We start from the raw sequence: 12,739 nt of genomic DNA on the forward strand, positions 1-12,739 counted from the left end.
CTGCACTGCCTTTGAATATTGTTTGCTGCAACTTACACTCATATCTCTGTATTCCAAACAAAAAAAGATATTAAAACAATTTTTTACCAGGTAAAGCTCGTTGAGTTATATAGTGTCTTTTTCAAAAGCGACCTGGCCACAAATGATATCTCAACAAAGTGGCTTATCATGTGGAGATCTACAGCAGCCAAATAATGAACACACATGTTTATAAATGTGGAGGGAAAAACTGGAGGACCCTGAGAGAAATCCACGCGACCACGGGGAGAACATGCAAACTCCAAACATACAGGCGTTAGGGTCTGGATCGTATCCACGACCTCCTGCATACCTGGCGAGGGAGATAACATCTCGCCACCGGCGGCACTCCAATCTGCCCTGGCCACACATTATCTACAAACGTGAGGCTAATATCAAACGGAAGCGCGAGACTTCTAGTCGCGATGCGCACTAACGCCAACGGTTATTTCGTGCAGTTTTGACAAAAGTCACGATGTAAGAATTTACAACAACAAAAAAATGGGAGAAAGTGCCGGTTGCGTAACGGTGACACAGCATCTCGTGACACGCAGCGTCTAGCGCTCTGCGCGGGGAAGCAATTAGCGCGACACGGGCAGAGCAAGAAAGCCAGCGCTTGCGCTGCTTGCGATGAGACGCGAGCAACGCGTGACAGCACAAGCAGGTGAACAATAATTATAACATGGCTAAAGACGACTTTCAATTGTACTTCAATGAACAAAGGCAATGTTTTCACAACCGCTGTGATATACGTTACAAATTAAACATGTTTATATATGTGCGTTTTCACTTGTTTCAAAACGTGTCAGATTACACCGTGAAAACTCTTTGCTTGTAAGATGCTCTGTCTCACGGGATCACCCCGGTGAAATATTTTAACAAATAAAAATAAATGTCTGACATAATGAACTGTGGGTTGCTTGCTGCAAGCATAGCCCAAGTCACACCAGACCATGTTTAGGAATCTCACGTGTCAGTGTAAATGTCAAAGGCTCCAACAGCCAAACCAAAAGTAACTTCTCGATGATCCTAAAGGTAGTGGGAAAAATTTCCTTAGCCATTTACGTAGCCGCCTTGCTTAACTACATATTATAATGACCAACAAAACCACTGCAACAGTATCTAATGTATAACAGACCAAGACCGTCTCGTAACTTTACAAACTTTAATGAGGTCGGCCTCAGTACAGAACTGAGCTCAACACACAAAAGCTTCGGAGGTGACTCCATTGCTCTGAGTATATACAGGAAGTGACTGCATGCCACGTCCGAGTTCCCGACATTATATATTCTGCGTATATCAATCTCCGTGAATACGCCTCTCTCACGTGAATGCGTGTAACACGCCGCACCACATCGATAAGAACATACGCGAGCATGCCCCATGTCACCACCACCAAATAGAAAGTGCAGGGATCTGAGAAAATGGTGTGCTGTGTGGTCTTATCGTTCTGTTGGATGAGTGCGAGTGTTGTCGTGAGGTGTCGTTGTGGGGAGCGGTAGTGTAGCGGTGAGTGTTGCGCTGCGCTACAAAGCCGGCGACCCGAGTTCAATTTCCGCTCAAGGCCAACACCAGTGACGACTATCTGAACCGGTCCTGGCCCTCCCCCAAGTCGACTCAGTCTCAAATGAGTACCAAGACGGCCGGGCGTGGTGTTGGCCACCCACCCCTTCGTGTGCCTGTCCAGGCCTCTGTAGGTGCTCGCTAACAGCACTTGCCCCTAAAGTCTGTTGCCGTGTTGTGTCATGTGGTTGCTGGGGGGCGGGAAGGGGTTTGGGGGGGGGAAAGCGAACTTGTCCTTCAGTGAGTGTGCCATGAGTGTGGGTGCATTGGGGATTTAGGTGAACATTTTACAGGCCTCACAGCGCTCAAAATGACTAAACGCAAAGAGTGTACAACATTGTTGCACAAAATAGAACAAAAACGAAACTTAAAATACCTAAGAACGGAGTATCGGAGTGAGTTTTTTTTAGGATTCAAGGCGTGCGTATGTATGTAAATGTCTGAGCCTAGATTTGAGGTTCAGGTGGGAAAGTTGCGAAGGGTGGAATTAAAATAAGGGATCTCGTTTCCAAAGATATGAGCATAGGGATGAAGGAAACCCCTACATTACTATTGTTTGCAATATACCGAGCCTATGTGTGACAATTTCCATGCTTAGCTGTCACAAAATGGCCTCTCAAGAATGCCCACACCGGCAGACTCCAACCATCATTGCCGTTGTACGGGTACCGCTTTCATTGGGCAATTACACTCCCTCGAATCCCAGACGCTGCACCCTACGCAGGAGCCACAGCAAATCAATCGCCACAAGAAAGCGGACATCCAATGAAAACGGAAAAGCAGCGGACGGACAGCGCACCGCAAGGCTGGGTGTTGCAGACGGTCACTTGGTACTTGTCCCCTGGGCAGGGCTGCCCGCCGTTTTTCCGCGGGGGGTTGGTGCAGGCCCTCACGCGCAGGGAGCGGCCTCCCCCGCACGCGCGGTCGCACGGGGCCCAAGGGCTCCAGGAGCTCCATCCGCCGTCCACTGTGCGCCAGGGGTGAGAGGTCAACAGGCGAGTGAAGCCGCTTGAGCTTTAGAGGTCCCCTGTTGTCTGTGTCCCTGTCCGACGTTTTTGATTTACATCGGGAGAGGTCTCGTCAATGGACTGTTGAGCAAAGCCCTCGTCACGTCGCTGTGGGTCGTGAGGGTCGTTTGACCACACTTCACCATTCTGGTCAGTGCTGGTTGAAGGATAGCAGCATAGACGCGAGATCATAGAATTACAGCGAGATCATAGAATTACAAGTAATTTGACAGCCATGAAGCACAAAGGCCCATAGCAGCACGTGATACCCTGGCAGGCATGGTGGTCACCATCCGGGCTCAACTCTGCTTAGCATCTGGGATCTGACAAGATCAAGTGCAATCAGGGTGATTCGGTCATAGGCTCGCCATTCTAAACCAAGTAAAAAACAAAGTCAATGCATCCCCGTGCTTAAATGAGTGTGGGCACCCTTGAAGCCGTTTGGTGGTCAGAGAGAGCGGCCCGTCTGAAGGACGACCCACCGCCGCTTGAATCACGGTAGAAAGAAGAAGAAATTGGTGGAGTCATCCAATGTGGTGGGTACACATCGGGGGGGCCGGGGGGCCTTCCTTCACGACGCGTGCGCCGGCTCCGCGCCTCACCCTTGCAGACGTCCGTGTTGCAGAAGCGAACTTCCCAATTGCCGGCGATGATGTCCGGGCACCAGGAACCGTTGCCCAGCGGTGGGTTGTAGGTGCGCATGCGCTGCTGCTGCCCGACGCCGCACGGCCGCGAGCACGTGCTCCACGCCGTCCACGCGTTCCACGAGCAGTCCACGCTGCAGTCGCCGTCCTCGCACGACACCGGGGCTAGCGGGTGGAGGGGGGCGCACGTGGAGAGCGTACAGTACGTTTATTTATTAAGCGAGACGTTACTTCCGTCGGCACAAGGCCTCAACAGCGCTTCACAATACGATCCCAGCAAAAAGGCCGAATGTTCAAACCAAGAGGAAAATAACGCCGCACAGACGGAGGCGGAGGAGAAAATAAATGTGTTTTCAGGCGAGCCCTAAAAACCTCGACTGACGGAGCATCCCTAACGGACTGGTATGGAGGTCGTGGGTTCGATCCCGATTCTGACGCCTTCCCTATATTTGGAGTGTGCATGTTCTCCCTGTGGTCGCGTGGATTTTTCTCCGGGTCCTTCGTTTTTTTCCCTCCATTTTTAATAACACGCGTTTAGAGGATTTGGCTGCTATAAATGTCCACGTGGTTATAAGCCACTTCGTTGAGCTATCATTTGTGGCCAGGTCGCTTGTGAAACAGAGCTATAGAGCTCAGTGGGGCCTTACCTGGAAAAATATAATTGTTTAGTAGTTTAGGTTTTAGAATCAGAATATTTATACTATACTGGAGGAATCCGATGAGCTATAAAGCTCTTTTTCACAGATGTCCAGTAGGGGCGGGACAGAACGTTACAGTACAGTAAAGGAACGATAAACAAATCACTCTAAAATATGCAAATAAAACCTAAGTATTTTATTTTATATTCTTGGTTCTTTTGGTAAAGTCACGTAGATAGAAAACAAAAATCAAAATTACAAGCTTTTAATTTTGATTAATTATGATTTTGTTTTCTATGGACGTGACTTTACCGAAAGAACCAAGAATATGAATTCCTGCAGTTTTAAGTCTATATTTTATTTGACCAGGTAAAGCCCCACTGAGCTATTAGCTTCTTTTTCAGAAGCGACCTGGCCACAAATGATAGCTCAACCAAGTGGCTTATCACGTGGAAATTTATAGTAGCAAAATAATCTAAACGCATGTTTCTAAATGGTGAAGTTGCTGGGTGGTGCAGAGGTTGGAGCGCTGAGCAGGACTGCTGAGAATGTGCATTAGAACCGTAGGCAAGGTTAAGCCGGGGTTCTCAAGTTGTAGTGAGCTCATGCTCTCAGCTCGGTCACCAATGACGAAAAACGAAACTCATTAAATGTTGGTTCAGCAATAATTTTTTCTCAATTCCTGCCGCGAATTAAAACAACTTAGCTGGACTATCATGCGACAAACATTATCTCAGTGGAAGAATGCAGCCCGCTGCTGTATAAACCATAGATCACTTCATACAGAGCTCAGATGTAGCTCTGTGATATCTGCTTTCGTGAGCTATTCTCGAACACAAAGGGTGACAATTCAATTTTCCCTGCGAGACATCTGAATGGATACAGACAGTCCTCGACTTACGAACACCGCACTTACGAACCAACCGCGGAACTATTTTGTTCAACGGAGCGATCCTCCGTGAGATGTAACGAGTCAGCCTCGCGCTGAGAGTGAGTGTTTGTGCGTGTGCATGCATGCGCGCGCACGTAATTCGTCTCACAATATGACACCGACAGAGTCGAGAAAAACAATCGTGGAAAAACATTTTTTTCATGGAATCTCGCGCAAACGAGGATTGGGAGGCGCTCACCTCAGACAATCGCATGGACTATCTGTGGCCGGCAGGCATGGGGGGTGGTCTCACCGTCACACTGGGGCAGGTTGCACAAGTGCTCCTGGTAAGACTCGCCGCGGCACGTGGCTCTGGGCGCACAGAAGCGCACGCGCGTCTTCAGGGCCGGCAGCTCGGGGTCGCTGCACGTGCGCGAGCACGGCGACCACGGCGTCCAGCTGCCAAAGCCCTCCGTGTCCGCTGAGCGCACGCAAAGACAAAGAATCCGCCGTATTGGCTTAACAGACTGTCGGGGCAAGCGCTGTTGGCGAGCACCTATGAAGGCCGGCACGACACACGAGGGGTGGGCCGGCACCGCGTCCGGCCGCCTTTGTCTCCACAGTGGCGATGTTCGCGCCGCACCAGGTAGTAATTTGAGGCTGAGTCGAGCTAGGGGAGGCCCAGGACCAGTTCACATAATCGTCACTGGTGTTGGCCGTGAGCAGGAATCGCCGGGTTCGTAGAGCAGTGTGCTAACCGCTACGCTACCACACACACGCGCACGCGCACACACAGCACTGCCACCACCTACCAACCTCGGGCTGCCTTGAGGTCGCTCCTTCTCTTTGTCTGCTCTCGCTGTCTGAAACTCACCATACTTGGTCATCTGCACTGCCGAACGCTCCACCTGTTCCTCCTCTCCCATGCCTCAGTATAAGTGACCTTAATGTCTGTCTTAACCCATAGTTGTTTCTCTTCGCATATAGTTCCTGTATGTATAGCATATAGTTCCTATGCACGAAAAAACCCCAAAACATTCATCAATAATCATGCTTTGAAGAGAAATAAAAAATATATATAAAATATGGGACATTTCAGCCCTTCTCCAACATGTGCCTATGCATTAAATAATGCAATTAAGAATCCTGATGTTATTCATCTCTTGATATTCATCACCCCAACACTAAACTGGTGTCCTTCGCTTATCGCGCAGCCATAGGGATGAAACTTAATTGAGTTGCCGCGTACGTTACAAAAATAATATTGTTTTTCATCCTATGGAACGGCTGCTACAAAGGATGGTGCAAGAAAAAAAGGTTACCTGGCATGGGTGCGATGGTGACATTTGCCGGGCTGGGTGTTGTGTATGCAGCTGGAAAGAGAGAAATGTCATTGCAAATTTAGAGTGTAAAGCTTTCAGGGGGGAAAGAAAAAAAAACTATTTTTAGAATGTAAAAGAACATTTCCTTTTTACAACGAACTGTGCAATCTTAATCATGTTAGTGAGCAAACTTCTCTGAAGAACAACCTTAAAATGAGTGGCGCATGACATCATGCCGGGAAGCAATCCTGGAAGATGGCAGTGCAGAACTACTTCTGGAGTCACATCAACAGGCCCTGCTGATTCAACACGAGATGGAACTACTTTTGGGCCAAGCAACGTCTTGATTACATTGCGTTAGCTCTTACAGCTGTCCACAGTCAATTTAACTGCAAAACCAAACTTAATGGCATGGTGTTCAATGAAACTTAATATGGTGGGACTCAAGGATCAATGGTCCAAGAAAATGTAGTGCTACTTTGTAGGACATCATAAGTGGTCATCCTATTTCTAAAAATCGGACTCCCATCATAGGAACATGGAATTTCCACCTGTGGCACGTCACAGCCAACAGAGATGGGACGAGCGACGTCCCATACTTGCCCAACCAGAGTAGAAATTTCCGCGATTGCCCCGAGCTGCCCACACTGCGACGTGGTCAGGGCTCACTCTCAGCCTGGTCTTTCCAGGGGTCGGCGACCCTTCAAGCATTCCGGCACCCGGGCACACCACGTCCATCGCACCTCTCTCTCTCTCTCTCTCACCACGGTCGTGGCTACCAAATCGCGTGCCGCCGCCTACTCCGAGCAAAACCGGCGCCCGAACGGGGGAACGGACCGTCGCCGCTTGCTCACTCACCGCGGCAGTCGGGCGTGTGGCAGTACTTGATGTCCATGGTGGGGCCCGTGCACGGACGGCCGCCGTGGCGCGGCGCGGGCTCGCTGCAGGTGCGCGTGCGCGTCATGCGCCCCAAGCCCCCGCAAGTGCGCGAGCACCGCTCCCAGCCGCTCCACGAGGATAGCCGCCCGTCCACGGGGCACGGGCGCGCGGCGCAGCGGAGATTGCCGTGCGCGCACGTGCTTGCGGGCGTGGGAGTGGCGCGTGGCGGTTAGCGGCGGTGTTAATGGGTAAACGTTACGCTACACCGTCGCAGGTGGAGGTTAACATCATCGTCGTCGTCATCATCATCGTGAGTCGTGGTAAATGCAGTGCCGGTGCAAGACCTCCCCTGAGCTGCTGCCACCACTCACAAGTCTGCGGTGTGATAATGGTTGTCCTGAGTTCGTGTATGTGAAACATCTTTTGCACTGCACGTATCCAGCTATGCTAATCGGAGGTGTGGGGACTGAAAAGCCTCCGTAAAGGAGGAGGAGAGGAAGAGAAAATGGTGACTTTGGCCAGTGTTAAATCTACGGATGGTTTTGTAATACGTAAAAATGGTCACTAGATTTTATGGAGTGGCAGCCAAAGAAGGGAAAGTGTCCGTGATGATGACCGCCGGGGAGAAGGAGCGATGAAATCGACGCGCATGACAGCACTACGTGGATTGTTACGTTGAAGAACTGTTAAAGGTGGCAAAAGTTTCGGAAGGCCTTCGTCCAGCAGTGGATTGGTCATGGTTGATGATAATGATGATGAACGATTGCTCTGTATCCGTCAATGTAATATACTTGCAATGCTTTCACAGCATCACCTGCCTTTATTTGCACGATCACAGCGTCATGTGGTAAGCGTGAACATTTACTTATAATAATATTACCTGGTGGGCCATTGCATAAAAGCAATACATTCATAATCAGCATCGTCGTCAGCTATGAGTCAAATACATTTCTAATGTTCAATTTGGTTTTCTTATTTTGTTGTGCACGCCTGCTGGCCGTACTGCTTTGTTTTTGAACATTGTATTTGGTGCTGCAATCACTTCCTTACCTAGTGGTTATCTCAATCACCCCTTCGTTCTGACTCAAGACGTACCGCATGGGAGGCACGGCATTAATAATAAATTTTGATTTATCCACTGCTTCAACGGAGGCCTCACCCCATCATCACTCGGCTGAACGGGAGGTGCAGACGCGTGTTTATTTTGGCAGTCGTTTATGAGGCTCGCCAGTGAGCAATACTGAAGCTTTTATTTTAAGCACAGCGGCAGGTTCGAGGCGTAAATTATATTATTCATCGACTGCTCTGGGGACACCAGAGAAGGAGAGGCACCAGGTGCACCCACGAAATTACAGGAGCAGTCCGTAAAAGCGGCACTGATTCTTAATCTGATAACCGCGGCAAGTTAGTCTAACATTACTTACAGCTGCAATGGTTTCTTATCCTGGAATAAACAAAATTAAAATGTCACCTCACCACTGCTTTTTGCACGCATTAATTTTACATTCGTGCAATGTTTTCATAGCATTACCTGGCTTCATTTGCACGATCACAGTGTGAATAGTAGGGGTAGGACAATGCATTGTTTTGTTGAGAGATACCCATTCTTAAGCTCACGATAAATTATTTATTGTGTTTTTAATGTTTAGATGTTGTATTGTGTTTTTTGTTGTTGTTTGTGATCCCTTGAGCTCAAAAAGGTTTGTGAATCAAATTGCTGTGAATAACCGTGACAATGCATCAAATCGCAGGGGGGTGAATTGTGATCGCTATAGAAAATATGTAGGGGTCTATACAATGCATAGTGTTAGACCCATTGGAGTTGTCCTTTGGCAAAGACAACGGTGTGAAGGTGATTATAATAATGATTATCATTATTAATAGTTGCAGTATTTCTCCAGGAGCAACAGCATCGGTAGCAGAGACCTAGCACTAAGGCCCTGCGCAGTAAAACGTCTTAAAACTCTCTTCAAAATAAAATCAGCCGTCCACCTACCAATTGCTGCACTCGTGAGTGATGGAAGCTCCTGACGGGATCTCCTGCCCCAGGAAGACGGCCGTGCCGTCATCCCGCAGCGCCGTGAGATTGAGCGGGGCCCTCCCTCCAACTTCCGACCCCTGATCCGCCGCCTTCTCAGCCGCCGAGAGGGCCGACTGTTCCCACAGCAGGACTGCGGTGGCTTCATCCAGCACGCAGGGGCACTCCTGGGGGGGCACAGCCACCGCGCATGTTGCCTTGTGCTTCCAGTCACACTCCACCATCAAAAGACACGGTGGCTCACACCTGTAATCCAGCGACCGGGAGGCAGGGTGCATGGGTCATGCTGATCATCATGCGTATTTTGTGCTTACTATTTGAGGGCCCAACTGAGCCGCATAGCTCTGTTTCAGAAGCGACCTGGCCACAAATGATAGCTCAATGAAGTGGCTTATCGTCACGGGGACATTTATAGCAGCCAAATACTCTAAAACGCATGTTTTTAAATCTGGAGGTAAAAACCGGATGATCCGGACAAAAATCCACGCGACCACGAGGAGAACATGCAAACTCCAAATATACAGGCGTCAGGGTCAGGATCAAACCCACGACCTCCTTCATACCAGGTGAGGGAGTTAACATCTCGCAACGATGGCACCCGTGGGTGTATGATAAAAATGTAAGTTTAATTAATTTGTTAAACGGATATTACCGTTTAGCCAGTTGTTCGTCTATTTTACAAGGGAGATCTGTGGCGTGTGAGTACAGTGCCAAACGAGGTATTTAATGGCCATAAACAAAATAAAAAGCAGCGCAAATGCAACATTTAAAAAGTTAGGCACAGGTGCAAGTAAGTTCTATATTTTTTTGCCAAACAGCGACATAAACAAGTGAATTGAAAAAGACAGAGCAAACATGTGGGAGCAAGGGGCGGCATACAAAAAAAAAACGTGTGGTGCGTTTTGTAGAGGTGTGTTTTGTTTGAATAGGGAAATAAAAAGAGTGAAGGGAGAGAAAAAAATAAAGCCGTGGATTGAGAGCCAAGCATATTCGAGAAACATGGAGCAGCAACATGGAAACACTTTCTCATAAAGTTTTAGCGAATGGAATTTTTAATATGATTAATGAGGCACTTCTGAGGTTATGGCAGGGCATTGGAGGAACTGAGTGGTCCATTAGGTAATTGGCCGCGATGCCCACATACATTGAGTAGGGTTACTACAACTCTGAGGTGCAAAAAAATAGATCGACCCTGGGAGAGATGGCGACCCTAACAGTGAGTCAATCTGACTTTGATCCTTTCTTAAATTGCGTCCTTGCTGACCGTTCTGATTGTTCTTTCAATATATTTGACAGCATTAAAAATACTGCGAATTGACCCGGCTGCTAGGTTTCAGTGCCACTTGTTTGAGATCAACTGCCCAAACCTGTTACAACACATCACGCGTCCGTGAGCTCTCCCGCACGCTCGCTCTCTCGCAGTCCCACTCTCTCGCTCGCACGCACGCACGAGTCCCCCACCTGGACACAGCGGCCCTGGTGGAGCCAGGTGCCGACGGGGCAGTGGCAGCCCTCCTCGCAGGTCTCCCCGCGGCACTCCGCCTCGCCCCGCACGTGCGCGCACGTGTACGGACATTCCTCGTCCTGGACGCACTCCCGGAACAGCTTGTCGGCCGGACAGCCGGCTGACAAAAAAAAACGGTCGTCAGGAATGGGGGAGAGTTTTTGGTGAGGACGAAGTGTTTCACGGTTTAGTTTTTAAAGTTTTTTTTTCCTTACAACACAGGTCACGAAGCCTGACCGACGATCAGCGTGACATCGGTACCACAGTTGTGTGCTTCGTGAAGTCTAAATGAGTTTGCACAGCATGTTTGGTGTGATATGTGATGAAGCACCGTAATTTCTTTGCTGTGTAGTTGCCATTTCACATCGGTGAAACTTAAAAAAGCCTTTTATATATTGTTTTGATTTCCGCCGTGGATAATATCCAGGGAAAGCAATGCAATAGATTTTGTTTATGGAAGAAAAGCTGCAAAAACGAAACAAACGGGCTTGGTGCCATCAAAATGTGTTTAGCGCTGAGCCTCCAGACAGCAGTGCCTCACATTCCTTCAACACGTTTGGTATTCGGCAGAACCGACTTCCGTGGCTGTAAAAATAATAAAGAAAAATCATGAACTTGTAATTGTACACATTAACATCGAAAAAAATCTGACCTTTCTCTATGTCAGTCACAGAGCGCAGGCAGTGAACAATGCTGCTTGAAATTATTCCAGCAAAGAAAAAGCATCTTCAAGTCTGTAATGTGCCTTACACTCGTGCTGACATAATACAAATACAATGAAAAACGTTCCCTTCACCATAGCACACAAAATTAAAGCAACGCCACATTCGAGCCGAGTCACATTGAATTTCTGGGCCCACGTTTTTTCAAGGCTTGGTATTCAGGATTCAATCACTACAGTTTGTGTCATCTCCACAGGACAAAGCGAAGGACAAGGAAGCCCAGGACATGGGCACGCTAACCCCCACTATGGCTTTCAACCAGCCTGGCAGGACACCAAGTAGTTACTCTCCAGCTATTGGCACACTACAAATGCAATGTGCGTGTGTATTTCGTCTATAGCTGCAGTGCAGCATAGTTTAATGTGAAGTGTGTGTGTGTGTGTATGAGCCGGGCCAATTATGGAGAGTGGCTTTTGCTTGCGAAACGGGCCCACGTGAGATGGTTCTTGATTATTAGGGTGGGGGGGGGAGCATTAATTCCAACAACAATTTCCAAAACTTAACGCACAACTCCGCGTAGCCGTTTTGATCAATGGCCATCACGCTACAAGCTTATGAGGCTGGAAGCATAAGGCCAGTGCCTTGCCGTTAGCTGATACAATTCAACTGTGCATTCTCACGGAGTTTATTTTGTTACAGCCTCTTGCCGGTCCACGATTAGAAAGAGGGCCTCTCCAAGCCGACTTTGTGATTTACATCTGCTCATGTGTAGGTGCTCAGTGGGTTGAAGGCCTCCCCAGACGGAAGCAGATTGGTGGGGGGGGGGGGGGGGTGGCTTCATCCAGAAGTTGATTGGCCATGGCTGATTCATTATTATTCGTGTGGGTTGGTGAAGGGAGGCTTCCAGGACCAATTCTGCACATCAGAATCTGAATCTTTGTTTATCCTAGAGAAATGCGATGAGCTATTAAGCTGTTTTTCACAGATGCCCAGTAGTATAATACACCACTGATGTTTGCCGTTTGTGCCACCTACTAACCCTGCCTCTAGAGTGCTGTATAACAGCATCTGCCCGTCACGCAATGCACACTTGCACATATGCACATCCGTGTGCTCCAGATATTCCGCAGCTCGTAGGACGGTCTGACGAATAGCCAAGTACCGGGTTAAAGTAAACACCGCGTAGCGAGGGGTGCTCCACTTCGTGAGCAGTCATCGGTGTTTTTTTCATGGTGACTAGTCCCCGTCATAGTAATGAAGAATTTCCACCACTGGCTTCGAGGCTCCGACAGTGATAATGACCACCCCGTCAGTCATTACCCCAATACAATGACAACGCTGCGTCAATTTAATAGCGGATAAATTTGACCGCACCTTCCAAGACGCCGTACGGAAACCGTGGGCATATATTTATAGAGAGAGGCGGTCAATGTCAATTCAGAGACTTTGCACACAACGATACAGCTTCTCTGGGTGCCTCGTTTCCTGCAAAGTAAATACCTTCATATTACCTCTCGTGTTACTCCTGCACCTGGCAATGCACGGCAGTGCACCAGGCGACCCGAGTTCAAAGCCCACTCACGGCCAACACCA

General features: G+C 48.7%; 1 protein-coding gene across 3 annotated transcripts in view; it reads right to left on the reverse strand.

The window, feature by feature from the left end:
• The window catches only part of LOC116949424 (SCO-spondin-like), a 182,127-nt gene that overhangs the window by 57,480 nt on the left and 111,908 nt on the right, over positions 1-12,739 (reverse strand). For all 3 annotated transcript variants that reach the window (XM_076069198.1, XM_032966760.2, XM_076069199.1), the window contains 7 exons: positions 10,442-10,605; positions 8,939-9,147; positions 6,922-7,142; positions 6,064-6,114; positions 5,055-5,222; positions 3,191-3,397; positions 2,381-2,548 (listed from right to left, as the gene is read on the reverse strand). In XM_076069198.1, coding sequence (XP_075925313.1) covers positions 2,381-2,548; positions 3,191-3,397; positions 5,055-5,222; positions 6,064-6,114; positions 6,922-7,142; positions 8,939-9,147; positions 10,442-10,605 — 1,188 coding nt within the window. The remainder of the gene's footprint in view (positions 1-2,380; positions 2,549-3,190; positions 3,398-5,054; positions 5,223-6,063; positions 6,115-6,921; positions 7,143-8,938; positions 9,148-10,441; positions 10,606-12,739) is intronic.

This window comes from Petromyzon marinus, chromosome 2, assembly GCF_048934315.1.
Source record: "Petromyzon marinus isolate PM22_M1 ecotype Great Lakes invasive population chromosome 2, UKy_Petmar_22M1.pri1.0, whole genome shotgun sequence".
NCBI lineage: Eukaryota > Metazoa > Chordata > Hyperoartia > Petromyzontiformes > Petromyzontidae > Petromyzon > Petromyzon marinus.